At 46.0% G+C, this 19,056-nt stretch overlaps 1 protein-coding gene across 1 annotated transcript in view; it reads right to left on the bottom strand.

The window, feature by feature from the left end:
* The window catches only part of LOC142574349 (alanine aminotransferase 2-like), a 173,436-nt gene that overhangs the window by 58,105 nt on the left and 96,275 nt on the right, over positions 1–19,056 (bottom strand). Inside the window, exon 6 of the mRNA XM_075683453.1 lies at positions 17,060–17,189. Within this exon, the coding sequence (XP_075539568.1) occupies positions 17,060–17,189 (130 nt within the window). The remainder of the gene's footprint in view (positions 1–17,059; positions 17,190–19,056) is intronic.

Genomic DNA, 19,056 nt, shown 5'->3' with positions numbered 1-19,056 from the left:
GAAGATTGGGCGAGTAGTTAATCTTGTACCGTGAATGTATTTTCAGAGTAAACATATTTAGAAAAAGGGACTCGCAGAGTGAAAAAGCGCTGACTTCATCGTTTTATTCCCACGAAGAAATGCAAATATACGCTTGCAAAATAAAATGCGTCAAAGACGCTTAAAACTGCTGACGTGGGGAAATGCGAAGCATTATAGTCACTTTGTTGAAATATTTCTTTGTGCGTGTTCCTTGTCCGCGCAACCACTCGCCTGCGCTGTAACTGCGCCTCGGTAAGGCCAAATAAAAACACACAAAGCGTCTGAACGCGCTCGCTAGCTCGTCAGGAAGGCATAACTCGAAGGACCACTCAGCTGCATTGAATTGGACAATAAGGCTTTTTATTTTATACCCTCGTGACGCGGCACCAACTCCCACTCACTGACTGTGCCGTCACATGTCCAACAACGCACGCACAACAACACACATTTAGTCAGCCAGATGGCTGCACCATGACGTGCGCAATGACGCTCGCACTAGGCTGACATTTAGTCAATCAGAACCGGGGAAGCGTGCTCGCCTCCAGTTCCGGAGGCGCGGGTTCGATTCCCACCCAGACCGAAATTGACCAAATATTTTCAAATGACTTAATTTACTTTGTTCACTGGAATTTCCCTGAGAAATCCGACTCCAATCGGCTATTTTATTATGTGATTTTAGTCATTACCGTCGGCCATTTTTGGTATCATTATTCGCTAACAGCACCAACTACAACGCCGGATTTTTGCGCAATGGGGCACATAATGCTTTCGCATTAAAAGAAGGAAGTAGGGCATATGAATAATATGCAAGGAGAGCAACTGATACATTACAGGGAAGCTGTTTACCTCTAGCCCTTTGTACGTCCCCCGCGTGCGTTCCCAGAGGGAGCACCTTGGCCGGCTTACGTCCTTATCACGGCGCGTGGACAGGAATACGTGTGTCGATCCCGGATATTCGTGCAATACCTGGCCATTCCCAAGGGGGTACCCGGGCCGGTTTACGTACGTATCACAGTGCGTGGACAACAACACGTGGGCCGATGCCGGAGATAGTGCATACCGAGCCTACCCGCGGTGGAGGTGCAGAGCTGCTCCGATCTCGCGGCCCAGCAGGCCCAAATTGCGCGGGCCGAAGCAGCGGTATTCCTATGAAGTCCAGGACTGAGGAAGGCACCTAGCCTGCAGGGGGCTCCTACACTCTCTTTTCTGTAATGAACTTTTTCACCACCACAACCACCCAGGCTCCAAGCACTCCGCCAACTTCCAAAAGTAAGTTGGATACCGTGGGTCCAAATAGAACCACATAAATTTGGCGTTCGAAGAGAAGCACTATACATATATACCCAAGTACATTTAGTGTAGCAAGTTAGCCTTCATACGCTTTATTTGCTTTAAATCCTATTTTATAAATAATGAGAGGGGGGAATGAGTGTGGCGATGGCGCCTGTGGACATGGCCTGCGTTTTTGGGCTTGTACCGTCACGCGCGTGCTAAGTGCTGGCCCGACTGTAGCTGCAGTTGTGGTAGATGCATGGGAAGTGCGGTGATCGCGGAGGCGCTTCTGTGGCCGTAGTGTGGTGCCGTATGAAACAAAAAATCCACGATTCCATAATGTATATGCAGCCCATGCATGCAGCCTAAACAGCTGCGCTGATAATCAGTTCCGACATGCATCTTGTCGCCCCACGAATTTTCATCAGCTGTCGTGACTCGAGGAGGTGCTCACGTTTGCCTTAGAAGCCAATAGGACATTCGGTTTATTCATTTGACAGCGCTATAGAAGGTGCGCTCACACGTCTATAACCCAGCGTATATATTATTTCAGGGTCGATAATTTCGCGAGTTAGCTGGTTTCTATGCTTTTTCATCACTTTGCATTCATTAAAAAGAGGTGCGCAACCGCGGTCGCTGCAATGAATGCCGAGGCGACCGCACACTGCACTGTATACCTTGTTGTGATGCTCACGCAAACGGTCGGTGAGGGATCTGCCCTTTTGTCCGACGCATCTTTTTGCATATATCAGTGGAATATGCGACCCCTGCTGTGCAGGAGGCTAAACGTCACATGTGCTTGACAAAACAAGCAGGGGCGCATTCGAGGGCTGCGTTCACCAACTTGCTGAACGTCTAGTGTTTCTCAGCGGCTGAAAAAACCAACAGCAAGTTTGCGTGCTGTCAAATATTTTACGCGCAAGCATAAATTCACCGCCAGGGAATTTGCGAAGTTTTGTTTGAAGCCGGGAAAGAAGCGAGCGTCGGAGGAAGAAGGCTCCTGGAGGTGAAGAGAATCGCGCGACGGGGAAAGCGCGAAGAACCGTGCGGCAAAGCACAGCCACCTAGAGTAAAGCTTAAAACCCCAACCACGAGGACCCGACTTTCGACGGATTTCCGGCTTCGGCGTCCGCTAGCGGCACGCAGCGTTGACGCTCGGCGAGGTTTATCGTCGGCTCTCCACCACAAGGCGCTCTCGGCTTCGGCGTATTTCAAGCGTGGCGCAATGTGGCCAGTTCTTCCCCCGAGTTTACCCATCCAATTTCGCAAAATGTTGCGCTAACAGAACACTTGTTTGTACTTCATAAACAATTCCTGTAGTCTGAAAACTTCCTAAATAACTGTAGTTAGCTTTATCAGAAATACACAGAGCATTTTGCATGTTGTCTGTACTGAAACACGTAGCACCAGTGACATAGCATCACCAGCAGCAGCCATACACGCTAGCACTCGCTAGAGCACACGTGTGAACTGCGGCATTCCTTGCAGCTTCTTGTATGTGAGTACTGGCACGCAACGTTCTCTTACACTATATTTAGGACCGACAGTTCTGAGTGGACAGAAAAGAGGACGAATTGCTTCTTTGAAGAAGAAGCTTCTGTTGCTAAGTTAAAGCAGAGAGGTGAGAGACGGGAAATGCTGTTGGGTGGGTGAGGCCTGTGTGGCTACACCGAAAAACGGAAGGCCGCTACCACACAGCAGCCAGGACAATTTCTTCATTTAACACTGCTTTTAACCGATTTGAATTGGAACGCGTTGTGCGAAAAGATGTCAAGGCACTATTGTTGCAAAGCAAACATATCTCTTGATTGCGCAGCGAAATTTAAAGCTAGCGTCTTTCCATCATACAACTAGTAGGCGTGGACTGTCGCATATTTGAAGTGTACATTTTTCTTTTTTCAACAGATGGAGCGCATGTGCGAGGGCGACCAAGATATTTTTTTCCCAATATTATCGAATGAAGCCTGGAATATTTGACCTACTGCCGTCCTACGTTATCTACTGAGGCGAGTCTAGCAGTGCTATTGGAGGAATTAAAGGGCAGTAATTTGGATATAATAGGGCTCAGTGAAGTTAGGAGGCCAAAAGAAGCATATACAGTGCTAAAAAGCGGGCACGTCCTGTGCTACCGGGGCTTAGCGGAGAGACGAGAACTAGGAGTCGGATTCCTGATTAATAAGAATATAACTGGTAACATACAGGAATTCTATAGCATTAACGAGAGGGTGGCAGGTCTTGTTGTGAAACTTAATAAGAGGTACAAAATGAAGGTTCTACAGGTCTACGCCCCTACATCCAGTCATGATTATCAGGAAGTCGAAAGCTTCTATGAAGACGTGGAATCGGCGATGGGTAAAGTAAAAAAAAAATACACTATACTGATGGGCGACCTCAATGCGAAGGTAGGCAAGAAGCAGGCTGGAGACAAGGCAGTGGGGGAATATGGCATAGGCACTAGGAATAGCAGGGGAGAGTTATTAGTAGAGTTTGCGGAACAGAATAATATGCGGATAATGAATACCTTCTTCCGCAAGTGGGATAGCCGAATGTGGACCTGGAGGAGCCCGAACGGCGAGACTAGAAATGAAATAGACTTCATACTCTATGCTAACCTTGGCATCATACAATACGTGGACGTGCTCAGCAAGGTGCGCTGCAGTGACCATAGGATGGTAAGAACTCGAATTGGCCTAGACCTGAGGAGGCAACGGAAGAAACTGGTAGATAAGAAGCCGATCAATGAGTTAGCTGTAAGAGGGAAAATAGAGGAATTCCAGATCAAGCTACAGAACAGGTATTCGGCTTTAACTCAGGAAGAGGACCTTAGTGTTGAAGCAATGAACAACATTCTTGTGGGCATCATAAGGAGTGTGCAATAGAAGTCGCTGGTAACTCCGTTAGACAGGATACCAGTAAGCTATCGCAGGAGACGAAAGATCTGATCAAGAAACGCCAATGTATGAAAGCCTCTAACCCTACAGCTAGAATAGAACTGGCAGAACTTTCGAAGTGAATCAACAAGCGTAAGACAGCTGACACAAGAAAGTACAATATGGATAGAATTGAACATGCTCTCAGGAACGGAGGAAGCCTAAAAGCAGTAAAGAAGAAACTAGGAATTGACAAGAATCAGATGTGCGCGTTACGAGACAAAGCCGGCAAATCATTACTAATATGGATGAGATAGTTCAAGTGGCTGAGGAGTTCTATAGAGATTTATACAGTACCAGTGGCACTCACGACGATAATGGAAGAGAGAATATTCTAGAGGAATTCGAAATACCACAGGTAACGCCGGAATAAGTAAAGAAAGCCTTGGGAGATATCCAAAGAGGGAAGGCAGCTGGGGAGGATCAGGTAACAGCAGATTTATTGAAGGATGGTGGGCAGATTGTTCTAGAGAAACTGGCCACCCTGTATACGCAATGCCTCATGACTTCGAGCGTACCGGAATCTTGGAAGAGCGTTAACATAATCCTAATCCATAAGAAAGGGGACGCCAAAGACTTGAAAAATTATAGACCGATCAGCTTACTGTCCGTTGCCTACAAAGTATTTACTAAGGTAATTGCAAATGGAATCAGTAACACCTTAGACTTCCGTCAACTAAAGGAACAGGCAGGATTCCGTAAAGGCTACTCAACAATCGACCATATTCACACTATCAATCAGGTGATAGAAAAATGTGCGGAATATAAGCAACCTTTATATATAGCTTTCATTGATTACGAAAAAGCGTTTGATTCAGTCGAAACCTCAGCAGTCATGGAGGCATTGCTGAATCAGGGTGTAGAGGAGCCGTATGTAAAAATACTGAAAGATATCTATAGCGGCTCCACAGCCACCGTAGTCCTCCATAAAGAAGGCAACAAAATCCCAATAAAGAAAGGCGTCAGGCAGGGAGATACGATCTCTCGAATGCTATTCACAGCGTGTTTACAGGAGGCATTCAGAGACCTGAATTGGGAAGAATTGGGGATAGGAGTTAATGGAGAATACCTTAATAACTTGCGATTCGCTGATGATATTGCCTTGCTTAGTAACTCAGGGGACCAACTGCAATGCATGCTCACTGACCTGGAGAGGCAAAGCCGAAGGGTGGGTCTAAAAATTAATTTGCAGAAAACTAAAGTAATGTTTAACAGTCTCGGAAGAGAACAGCAGTTTACGATAGGTAGTGAGGCACTGGAAGTGGTAAGGGAATACATCTACTTAGGACAGGTAGTGACGGCGGATCCGGATCATGAGACTGAAATAATCAGAAGAATAAGAATGGGCTGGGGTGCGTTTGGCAAGCATTCTCAGATCATGAACAGCAGGTTGCCATTATCCCTCAAGAGAAAAGTTTATAACAGCTGTGTCTTACCAGTACTGACGTACGGGGCAGAAACCTGGACGCTTACGAAAAGGATTCTACTTAAATTGAGGACGACGCAACGGGCTATGGAAAGAATGATAGGTGTAACGTTAAGGGATAAGAAAAGAGCAGATTCGGTGAGGGGACAAACGCGAGTTAATGATATCTTAGTTGAAATCAAGAAAAAGAAATGGGCATGGGCAGGACACGTAATGAGGAGGGAAGATAACCGGTGGTCATTAAGAGTTACGGAATGTTTTTCCAAGGGAAGGGAAGCGTAGCAGAGGGCGGCAGAAAGTTAGGTGGGGGGATGAAATCAAGAAGTTTGCAGGGACAACATGGCCACAATTAGTACATGACCGGGGTAGTTGGAGAAGTATGGGAGAGGCTTTTGCTCTGCAGTGGGCGTAACCAGGCTGCTGCTGATGATGATGATGATGTCCTACGTTCCGGAAGACTTAAACCGCAGTCATCTCATCAGAGAGCCATTAGAGCCTGCTGAAGGTTTGGCGACAGCCTTGAGGTGAGCCCCCATTTCTTTCGCACTGCATAGCCTACTTCCTACTACTTTGAATAACGGCAGTCTTCGTAGTAGCAGCAGGGCCGTAAATGTTTTATTTTCCAACTAATGTGAATACAGAAAATGGTTTTGTGTGCTAACCCCACGGCCCCTGCCGCAGAGCCAGACGTAGAGAACAAATGGTCTGCCAAGCAAAAATATCAGTGACCACTAGCAACAATGCCACCTGTCCCGCACGACCTGGCATTCCCCAGCCTTGGGAGTACCCGGCGTTGGCGCTCTATTATCTATCATGTGCACGGTCCAATAGCAGTGTAGATCAGAATGCAACGAACAATTATATACCTTTTAATGTGTTCTGTGTTACAGCTATGTGGCCTCAGGTCCAGATATTCAAGACGTCACCATAGCCTACAGGGTAGGCATTGAAACAGCTCGCTTGAGCATCCACGTGTCAGGTCGTGCAATTTGGGCTCGACTGAAAGATCACTTAATGAAGGTATGCTATATATAAGCCCAATGTTTACAAGTTAAACTCGCATGCTTTTGTGCCGTAGCAGTGCAATGAAGACTAGTTCATATAGATTTTTAATTATGGTTCTAACCGCAGTAATCGCCAAACACAACTAGAATGAAGATAAAACAAAGAACTTCTCTGAATCACCAGGGATCAAAAGAATACATTTACACAAAATTAATGTGTCTGCTTCTTTATTATTTTTTGTTTCGAAGTTGCTGCAACCACCTTTATTAAGAATGGTTGAATAATAACGTCTGTGGAGGCATGTCTAGAACGGGGCTTGTCTTCATTGGGGCCCTGTCGTCGAACTGTTAGCTCCAACAAGATTTCCTGTTCGACTACTGTTGATCTCTTCAAGTGTACATATTCCTGTGATTATTTCTCTAATTTCACTTTCATTGTTGTAGAAAAAATATTTGTTGCCTAATTGTGTAGTTGCCACATGCTGACATCTACTTCAATAATATATAACATTATCAATAATGGACCATTTTCAGCTTAGACAAATGTAACATTTTCCATGATGCAGGTGCCCACCGAAGCTGAATGGGTGCATGTTGCAGATGACTTTGCGAAGACATGGCAATTCCCAAACTGCCTGAGGGCTGTGGATGGGAAGCACATTGCTATCACGCAGCCTCGAAGATCTGGAAGCCTGTGTTAGGACTACAAGGCGACATGCTGTTGTGCCTCCTATGCACGGTATTACAGTAGCATGGGACATGCTAATTTGGCTTGCCAGTAACAATGCTGCTGTAATATATGTGTGAATAAGAAGACGCGCCTCGCGGCACAGCCGCATCGCCAACGCGCGGCTCGTCTCGCCTCGCGCTGTTGATTGCTGGCGTCCGTTTGGACAGTGTTTCGGGCTGCTTCGCCGTTCCCGGTTGCTGTGCCTTTACATTAGGAGCCGCCAATAAACCTTTTCTCATATGTACTAACTATCACTCTTACATTCCGTCTGTCTAGAACCCGTTTTCCATCGTCTTGACGGCAGCCGCGCAGAGTGCATACAGATAGATCCTCGTTGATGTCGGTGCAGAGGGCCGCAAAAGGAATGGAGGGGTTTTGAAAAATTCAGAGTTTTGGAAAGCTCTAGAGAACAGAAATCTAGGCCTACCATCAGCCAGCCCATTCCCGGGAACTGGGGTCATGGCACCTTATGCCTTCGTAGGTGACGAAGCCTTTCAACTCAGAGAGAACTTCGTGCGTCCTTTCTCAGCGAAACAGCTGAGGGATGATCGAAGAATACTCAATTACAGGCTGTTCCGGGCACGGTAAGTGGCACATATTCGTGCTTCTGTCGAGAACATTCTTAATGCATCAGTACATACAGAGTGTCGTAATTTTTCTGATTACAGTAGGTGCGTAGAATATGCCTTTGACAAAACGACAGCAACGTGGCGCATTCTGCTGAGAACAATCAACGTGCACCCTAACAATGTGGACTGCATTGTAAAAGCAGCTTGCATTTTGCACAATTTCCTCATTGTGCTCAACAGCCAAACGCATGCAGACAAACAGACATGCAGACAAGTAGGGCAATCTTATAAATGTCTTTTCAGGCCAGTGGCGACACCGCATTGGCACAGCAATTAACAACTATGAACCTTACTACTTCGCTCTAGAAGCAACACACGCACGTAATTACAACGGTAGTACTGCAGATGCCCAGAAGTTCTTCAATGCTTATTTCTGCAGCAGTACTAGGGAGGTCCCTGGCAGTGGCTACAGCCGGGCATTACAAAAGAAGCGGCCTTGAGACAGGTGCAGAAGGACCAGCGTATAGCGCCTGACTGACAGCAAGCCTTTTAATTATGAATACTCAAGAAAAACAAAGCGTATAGAAGCTTTTATCAACACTTTATTCACTTTTCCAGGATAAAAATTGCCTAGTAATATCAGCTTATCTTTACTGCTTCAATCAGTGTGATAAAACTACAATGGTGCTGTGGCTGCACTAAGCAGTTAGCTTCATATCAGGATATTACATACTGCATCCGAGTAGCCAAATGCTCGCAGCATACCCGGGTTTTGGTACATGCAAATTGCAAACAAGTCATGCCCTGGTGGAGCAGTTGTGCCACACTACTGCTGTGTAAACTATAGTGCATTTCGTTCAAAAGTATGTGCCTGTGGCCCGATTGGGAATTGGAGACGTCCCTTGCTATGGTGGCAGCACAGTGGTAGGACGGAATAGCTGCTACCGGTCATTAATCGGGCTCCCGGTTCCTTGAATTTCGGATACCGTTGGTGTTCCGTGGCTTCACACTGGGCCACTGCTTGTGCCAGTATCCCAGCAGCCGCAGGCTTCCTGCATGTGGTTGCCCGGGTACTGGTACAAACCACTTGCAAATGTTTCATGCTCTGGTCATGGTTGCAGAACTCTCTCATGAGTGCCTTCTTTTGCTACCCCTTGCCTCTGCTTGGCGTAGCTCATGATGAGAATGACCATCCAGGCCTTGCACCTGAGCATGAATGTTCTATGCACGTCAATTATTGTGTCAGTTGTGCTTTCTTTCTTTGCTTGCACTTTGGCTTTTTTATGTCGCAGCATGAAGTAGATGGGCTCCTGGAGTTGCTGGTGCTACTCAATTGAAAGATCCCTTTGCATATCTTTTGTTTCCTATTGGCATTGAAATTATTGTGTTTGTGCTGTCTTACTTCCGCCACATTGATCAACTGGCTGTAAAACGAGACCATTGCAGTGGCACTCTCGGCAGCACCTGCCTGCTTGAGAGCGCGGTCCGCAGGTGCCGAATGGGGGGGCCTGCTTTCGCAGATTACAGCAAAACCAGTGGTGCTCGTACCTCGCGGACCAACAGGACTTCTTTCCTTCCCCGATTTTTTAGGTACTCCAGCTGAAGTTTGGGTTGCAGAGCCAGTTTATGTTGTGGAGCTGAGTAAACCTGATGCAGTCGTGTGCCCCGTACTTTGTTCTGTTGACTGAAACACTGCCACTACCATGTGGCTGCACCAAACTTTGCAAGACGCAATAAGCCAGTAGCTAGCATGCTACCCAGTACTCTATTTCATGTTTTTATTTGATGTCACTAGTTGACAGCAAACGTTAATGACCATAAGTGCATGCCGTTGCATGAAACATTGCATGGCACACTGAATCAAAGAAAACCAAATCGCACATTCAGCTTGCATTTAAGGGCATCTCTACCTCTTCATGGGTTGTGCATTGCTTGCTGCATTAAACATTTGCTGCAGCACAGTTCTGTTGCTCTTCTTAATCTGCAAGCCACAGGTAACAAATGTGTACGGCCAATAATGACAGGCTGCATGCATACGGTGATGGGCGGCTCGAGCATAAATAGTCCCTAAACCAACTCCCAGCTTTGAAGCGACTGATACTGCTCCATGTACTTGCTTTTTTTTCATAGTTATTTCAATGTGCTTGAATTGAATGTATACAGCAACTCTACAGACTGTTTTGAGCGCCCCCATGGTCATCTTCAATGTCAAGAGAACAAACATAATTGAGAAATGTGTACACTCTTTTTCAAAAAAAAAACATAAACCACCATTACAAGGGCAACAAATATTAGAAGACGCCACTTAGTCTGGCAAGGCATGGACAATGTTAACCTTGAAGCCAGCTATATGGGATGAGACCTATGACAATAATAATAAATTAAATAAGGCGGTTCAAAATAAGACAGAGTGTTGACGTCCTTGCGCGTGACCTTTCTTAGGTGACGGTAGTCTACGAAGAAGGGCCAGCTGCCATCTTTCATCTTGACTAGGACGATCGGTGATGCCCATGAACTGCATGAAGGTTTAATGACGTCCTTGGTGAGCATCTTGTCAACTTCTCGCTGTATCACTTGTCGCTCGGCATGGCACACGCGATAAGGACGTCATTCGATGGCGCTGGCGTCCCCAGTATTGACCTTATGAGTGACCATAGATGTCTGTCCCAAAGGACGGTCGTTAAAGTCAAATATATCGCGGTAGGTTTTTAGTGTGCGCCACATAACGGCTGGCTGAGGAGGAAGGAGGGCAGACGCTATCATCTTGTCGATATCACCGTAGACGAGGTTGTGGCCGGAAGGGGAAGGGGCAGAGGAAAAAGAAGCGGCAGTGACGAATGCAGAAACGGCACACTCATCGATACAAGAGATGTGGACTAGAGTAATGCCGCCTGGCATAATTTGCGTGCACCATCTAAAGTTTAATATGGGTAGAGACGTTCGATTATCCGTAACTCTAATAAGGGTGTTAGGAAGAGCAACGTTTTTGGTGAACAAGACGTGAACGATCGGGGTCCAGGTGCAATCGACATAGGGAATGGGAGAAAAAGACTGCGAATTCGCATATATAACGGCTTGAGGAGGTAGACGAACCTAATCCACTGAGCGCGATCGCGTTTGGCGTGCAGTAGGAGCGTCATGGTAGCACGGTCGGTCTAGCTGAAGCAAGCTACTTGCACAGTCAATAAGGGCAGAATGGGCAGACAGAAAATCTATACCGAGGAAGATTTCATGCCAGCATTTCTCAAGCACGCCAAGTAGTACCCTTGTGGATCGGTTGGCAACACTTATTCGAGTGGAGCACATGCCTAGCACAGGAAACGTTCCTCCATCGGCGACACGAATAAACGGTGCTGTGGGTGGTGTTAGGACCTTCTTAAGGCGTCGACGAAGCTCCGAATTCATCTTTGATACCTGAGCCCCAGTATCCACTACAGCAACAACATATGCATCATCCAGTTTAACGAGTGTCAGGTTTCTTCTTGTGTGCAGTGTGGTCAGATGATTTGGCAGGCGGGTGGTCTATGTAGCATCAGCTCTGGGAGCTGCATCGTTGAGTTTTCCTGAGGGAGTCGATCAATCAGCGACGTAGGGCGGCGGAATCGGGGCGAGCGAGATGATTGGCGATGACACAACGGTGAAGGGGACTGGAAACCACGTCGGGATGGTGAACGAGGATGCGGCATGGAGGGAGCGTCGTCGCCGGTGGTTTCGGCAGGCTCGCGGTAGGGCTTAAATCGGCGATGATCCCTGTCGGGGCGGCGGTAATATCCATCAGGCGCCCGATACCAATACCATCGGCTGTTACAATGGCGCGCCACGTGTCCAATACGACAGCAGTTGAAGCAAATTTGGTGGTCATCTGGAGTCCTTTACTTGGCTGGATAGCGAGTACAAAACGGCAGCCTTTGACCTTGGGCGTGCCAAAGTGAGGAACGGCGGTCGATCGGCTGGTAGGGAGCTGCGGCGCACACAGAGTCCAGGCCAGCATTGGAGAGCTCCTGATGAACGAGAGCCTCGACTAGTGGCATCATCTGGAAATTATGGTCATAGGTATGGCCGCACGTAGAAGCAAGAGACACAGCCTCAAGTTTACGTCGGATGATTTCCTTCATGAGTTTTACGGTGAGCGGCGATGACGGCTCAGGTACGTATTCGCACGTCGAGCGAAATGATGGGCAATGCGTCGACTTTCGGCGGCCTCAAAGCGCTTCCACTCTAGGATGATGGCATCGACGGTGTCGCAGTCTTTGCAGTTTAGGTGATTGAAGGCATCATTTTCTATGCCTTTTCACAGATCGCCCACATTCTCGGACTCCATCATGCCGTCTTCGGCTTTGCGGCAAAGGGCAAGCACGTTCTGTATATAAGTCACTTATGACTCTGCCGCTGTCTGCGCACGAGATGCTAGCTCCTTCTTTGCTGCTGCCTTTCTACCTGCAGACTTTCCAAACAGGAAACGCATCTTTTCCCCCTTGCATGCATCACAGCTCCCAATTTCGTCTTCGTTATTCTCAAACCACACCTACGCTGTTCCAGAGGTAAAATAATGTCTGCCAGCACAATCGTCTCATCCCAGTGATTGTTCTTACTTGCACACACGCAGAGGGGCAACAAGTCCTCGATGTCGACGTTGTCAGTCCCGCAGAATGTGTTTGGGTCTTTTAGCTGAGCCAGGACAACCATTTTCTCTGCAGTCGCCATGGAGGGCGCCGACCCCTCATCCGCCATTGTGGAGAAAGCGAACGGTCGGCCGCTGCGGAGCTCGGTTATACCGTGTGGGCACTCCCACCTCCCACCAAAATACCACGGGGCTGAGAGTAGCCGAAAGGGATGGGAAAGTGTATTTAAGCGATATATGCAGAGAGCGACGGCTGCCTGCTATATGGCCGAAAACAACACGAGCGCTACTCTGATCGTCGTCTTTACCGTCTTTCTGGCGCATTCTTCCATGCTTGGCAGGATGCGTGCTTTATTAGGCGGGAATAGCGCGTAACAATATTAATAAAGCGCGCAGAGCATCGCTCCAACCACTGTCGAAGCGGGAAAAGAAATGGCATCGCTAGAACATCGCGGCGTTGAACTTAAGTTAACATAGCGATATCCATACATCAATCTGTCTCACACACACACACACACACACACACACACACACACACACACACACACACACACACACACACACACACACACACACACACACACACACACACAAACACACACACACACACACACACACACACACACACACACACACACACACACACACACACACACACACACACACACACACACACACACACACACACACACACAACACACACACACACACACACACACACACACACACACGCCCGCATACACACACACACGCACGCACGCACGCATACACACACGCTTATTGGATGGATGGATGGATGGATGGATGGACGTTATGAGCGCCCCCTTTGGAACGAGGTGGTGGGTTGCGCCACCAAGCTCTTGCTATTATACTGCCTAATGGCCTACCTACATTAAACAATAAAAAAACGCTATGAACTCCCACAATACCAAATTTTCAGATCCCCTATTGCGAACTGTGCTTTCTTACGTCTCCGTTTTTTGTCGTTTCCCTACTTTTCTTCCACCAATCCTCTAATCGCCTCCTACTAATGCCTATTGCGGACATGTTTACTTCTTCACTGCTCTCGCTGAGCCCAGGGGCTTCAAGGATGCCAGTGGTGCCTAAATCGACTGCTGGGTAGACGTCTTCACATTCCAATAATACATGCTCCATAGTTTCCCTAGCTTTACAGCAGCAAGCACATGCTACTTCTTCATTCAGAAATATCGATTTATAGGTGCATGTTCTAAGGCATCCCGATCTCGCTTCGAGAAGTAATGAGCTTCCCTTTGAATTATCATAATTTTTTTCTTTCCTGATTTCGCTTTTTCCTCTTAAGTAGTTACTCATGGCAGGTTGCTTTTCCATTGTAGCCACCCATCAGATTATTTCAGCCTCTCTAACTTTCCGCTTGACGTTCTTTGTTGCTGTGTAGCCCACCCTACAGGCCGCATACTTGCTGGTAAGCTTCCTAGTTCTCTTTCTCCACTGTAAACCAATGTTTTTTCCTGTAGAGATACATCAACACTCTCGCAGCCCACTTACTTTGTTCCACATTCCTCAGTCGGTCATCATACTCAATTTTACTGTGAGCTCACTTCAAAACTAGTCCAGCCCATATAATCCTGCACAGCTTCATTTGTAGTCTTCCCGTGAGCGCCCAATGCGAGGCGACCCACTGACTTCTGGCTCACATCGAGTCCAGCCCTGATTTATAGCTAACAACCGCATTTCCAAAAGTAAGTCCTGGAACCATTACATCTTTCCACATTCCTCGGAGCACCTCGTACCTATTGTATCCCCATAGCGCTCTGTGCTTCATTGTGGCTGCATTTCTCTTCTCCTTCACTGTTATCGGTTTTTCCTGTGTTTTTATATATATATTGGCTTCGTTTATCCATATACCAAGGTATTTATATTCTGTTACCCAAGGTATTTCCTGGCTCTGTATCGACGCTGTCTGTTCACCGTTTTCATTGAATACCATAACACCTGATTTTTAACACTAAATTTCAAACCTAAATTGTTGCCAGCCTGTCCACAGATATTAGCTAGACGTTGCAAATCACTTTGCTTGTTAGGTAGCAACGCAATGTCGTCCGCATATAATAAGCATAGAAGTTGCATCTCTACTATTGCACCCGCCTGTTTGTATGAGATTAAAGACGATATTACTTCCATCTAGCGCCCTCTCTAACCTCATGATGTACATCATAAACAGCAGTGGGGTTAAAGGGCACCCCTGCCTCAGTCGCTTGTTGATATGAACTTTCTCCTCGCTCCTCATCCCTTCCCATTCAACGCAAACGGTATTTACAAGGTAAATCTCTCTCAAAAGCTGCAGACAATCGTCACCTCAGCTTTCCCTTTCCAGAATATCCCACAAGATGTTGCGGTCTACTTTGTCATACGCTCCTGTAATGTCTTAAAAAGGCCGCATATAATGGTTTGCTTTCTACTCTTAATATTTGAATACACTGAGTAAGAACAATTAAGGTATCATCCGAACGCCTACCTATTCTGAAGTCATTCTGAAGTTCTCCCGAAATGCCATTATTCTCTGCCCATGCTTGCAGCTTTAATTTGATTGCCTGCATTGCTAGCCTGTATATTACCGATGTAACGGTCGATGGTCTATACGAGTGAATTCTAACTTTCTCTCCCTTACCTTTATGAATTACATTCATTCTACTTTGTCGCCAGCTGTCTGGTATTCGTCTATCTTTTAAAGTTTCTTCTGCTGCTTTCACCAGAGATTCCTTACTTTTTGGTCCTAGTTTATTAATCAGCCTAACTGGAACCTCATCTAGTCTTGCGGGTGTGCGCTTCAGAGATTGCTCTTCGGCTTGAATACGCACTTCACATGTCGCCCCTCTTGTGGCAATAAAAAGGAAAGCAACGTTTACCCCTTGCATGCGTATCTTGCTTCACCACCTCCGGTGACCCGAACATCGGCTACAGTACCTTCTTTTCGGCGGAATGTAATGCTAAGTAGCTTAACCTGAGGCCTAACCCTTCATGACAAGCAACCACCAGTGTCAAACCTCTAGCTCGAACGGGAGCTGCGATACGAGAATAGTTAAACTCAAAGGAGCGCCGGCTGCTTAAGCACAGCGAAACAAGCGCGTACTCAGGCATCTCGGCCTAAACACTGCAGACATCAGCCAGCCCTTCTCGTTTTGATGCGTGAAACTAGGATGAGGAGAAGGTTAAGCTAATGCCCAAAAATTTGTAAATTGAAATATGGGTCATAAGTTAATTAGTTCGAAACTTAATAAGTTAATTTTTGTGAATTATTCGATTATGCATTTCAATTTTCCCGTGCAAGTAGTGTCCGACACTTTGAATAGAGCACCTCATGAACTAGAACTTTTGAATTTTTTGAAAGTGTTCGCTGAATTATCCGTATACCAGGCGCCGCGTATTTATTGCTCTAGAGCTGCTCACCAGTACTCAGCGCCTTCCAGTATGTGGCGCCTGAGCAGTACTCCAGCATCCAGCACGCGACAGTGGACCCACAATCCCCCATGTCACTGGACACTGGATAGGGGGTTTTGTAATAGCGAAAACACTCCAAAGCTTGAATTAGCATTTTGTAGGTGTGTGATCATTCCAGATAATTCAAACTTTCGGTATACATGCTGCCTCCATTCTCTGCTCGTGGTGGTGCATTAAAGGCTTATAAACAGGTAAAAAAACGGTGCTTTAACACTTTCACTTAGTTCCTGATTAAAAAAAATTAATTATGGGCCAAAACCACTTTCTGATTATGAGGCACGCCGTATTGGAGGACTCCGGAAATTTCGACCTCCTGGGGTTCCTTAACGTGCATCTAAATCTAAGTACCACGGTTGTTTTCGCATTTCGCCCCTATCGAAATGCGGCCGCCGTGGCCGGATTCGATCCCGTGGCCTCGTGCTCAGCAGCCCAACACCAAAGCCACTGAGCAACCACGGCGGGTAGTTCCTGATTTACCGTCGTACTTCAAAATTTACCTGCATACTACCCCTATCATATACATATACATAAACGTGTGTGTGTGTGTGTATGTGTGTGTGTGTGTGTGTATTCTATATTGTGTGTGTGTGTGTATTGAACTTGGTAATCAAAAAAAATGTGACGGTGTGGAAGGTGTCTCTAGTGCCTGTTCGAAGAGGGATGATTTCACATTTCTTTGAATAGAGCCAGATGGTTAAATCTTTTACTCGTAAATTTGTATAATTTTTAATTTCTAATCGGCTACATTTGCAACGTTGCACGAGTACAGCATAACTTCTTCGTTTTCTCTGATCATGAATTCGATTTTATTTGTTAGCATTCGTTGTTTCAGTGCACAATAAACCTGTCTAGCTTGCGTCACGATATATGTGTGTAGCGCTCCCATGACTAACCAGAAATTAGTAATCGAACATTGCGTTCTCCTTTATGTTACAGTACTCCTTGAGAGGCTGCGCACTTATTGGTCCCGTGGTGGACTCGTCTTGTCACGTGAAGTTGTACTCACTTGACGGGTTGCCAGGATTGACTAAAACAAGGCATCGTGGCTTGCATTTCATGCGCAAAGCGTCCAGAGCCTTCTGCATAGCGGTGGTATCGTGAGCCCAATCGTGATCTTCATCCAAGCAATAACAGGCCTGCATTTTTATACAGTAAAAATATTAGTGAAAGAATATGCACCAAGTCTATAAAGAAATATTACGCACATCGAATAAAAACGGACTAATGCGGGCTATTTTAAGAACAATTAGAGCTGAATACAGTGTAGCGCAGCCACATATTCTAGATCACTGCGCAGACCGTTAGACGCTTGGGTTACGACGACTCAAACTCCCAGGTATTTCGGTAATAGCAGCTTGGCAGTTCGCTAGCAGTGCAACTTGAGCACAAAACTAAGTAGCTATCTGCTTTGCAGCTTATCGCTTTCGTCGCTTAATTGGCCGCCCGTGAAACAATAGTGTTCGCGGAGCTACAAGATTGCGGAGCTACATCGCCCTGACACTTGGAGAAAATTGCAGATTTCTCCCTAATTAACGATAGCATTGAATGCCTCACTATTCGTCTTCAAGCGGGATTTTTTTCAGTAGTCTACAGACTGCCCTGTTGCAACAAAAAAGAGTTATTTTCCTTTGTGGATAAGCTGCTGGCTCATTTTAGCGGCACGGGCAAAATGTTCGCTATACTAGGTGCTTCGAACATAGATATGGTGGCTGAAAATACAATAACACTGGAATATAACCAGCTGCTGTACTCTTAGGCATGCTCGAATATTAAAACTTTGCCAACACGAGTTACAGCACATAAGCGAAACCTTATTAGATGACTGTATCACTGATGTACATGTTTCCCCTGTGCCTGCTGGCGTCATGTCCTCTGACATAAGCGATCATCTTCCAATATTTTTTTCTGCCTTGTTTCCAGAAATACGAGCCAAATGCGCCTGTATATTCCTACCGCCGCATCAATACAACGACGATGGCCTATTTTCGCTCTCTTATTCGCGAAAAAAAAAGCTGGGAATCTGAGCTAACTTAAAGTGAACCAAATAAGGCAAACAACACATTTTTCGATAGACTAATCACTTACTACTACATAGGCTTCCCACAGCATAGTGCTGCAAAACGACGGAAAAAAAATAGAAAGCCATGGATAGATGTGCTTTTCAGAAAAATAGAAAATAAAAATAAAATGAACCATACATTTCTTAAAACACGACACATGAGTCAATTCGCCAAAGTCAAGGAGTACCATAACCAAATCAAATCAGAATTTTTAAAAAAGGTAAAAGAGAAATATTATGTGGGCGTGTTCCCGTGCAATTATACGAATCGAAGGAATGTTTGGCTGGAAAATAGGAAGATATCTCCAGGAAAGACGAGCCCTCAAGACCTATGAATAGCTTCGGTTAACGGTACTCTTGCAGGTGAAGAAGCTGTCTCTGTCCTACACACTCGCTTTGTTCAATGATGCAGCAACATTTCTGCAGCAGGTCCAGAAGATATACGGCATACTATTTTGAAACCGACTGTGCAAAATTCATTAATGTTATTTCCGGCGACACCAAACGAAGTAGAAAGCGTGATAAATGACTATGAGTCAAACAGTGCTGCAAGTTTCGACGGTATCATGGCATCCCCTATAAGATGTGTGTCTGGCATCGTCTCTAATGTTTTACCTCACATTATGAATAAAATGATTGGGTCCGGAATTCTTTCTAGCAAACATAACATAGCCAGAGTTTGCCCGGTTCGTAACGGTGGCGCTGACCATAGTGTAAACAATTTCCGACCCATATCAGTACTACCTCTTTTTCAAAACTTTCTGAAACTGTCGTAAACGCTCGACTAGAAGGTTTCTTAGGGAAATATGCTATTATTATTACGGCACTGTATGGATTTCAAAAACAATAATCATGTGAGGATGCGCTTCTAACTATAGAACATCAAGCACTGCAAAATGTTGAAAAACGTTTGACCACAGTACGCTTATTTCTGGACCTGCGTA

The sequence above is a fragment of the Dermacentor variabilis genome, chromosome 3, assembly GCF_050947875.1.
Source record: "Dermacentor variabilis isolate Ectoservices chromosome 3, ASM5094787v1, whole genome shotgun sequence".
NCBI classification, from domain to species: domain Eukaryota; kingdom Metazoa; phylum Arthropoda; class Arachnida; order Ixodida; family Ixodidae; genus Dermacentor; species Dermacentor variabilis.
The sequence above is the reverse complement of the archived record's forward strand: the minus strand, read 5'-3'. Positions and strand labels throughout refer to the sequence as shown.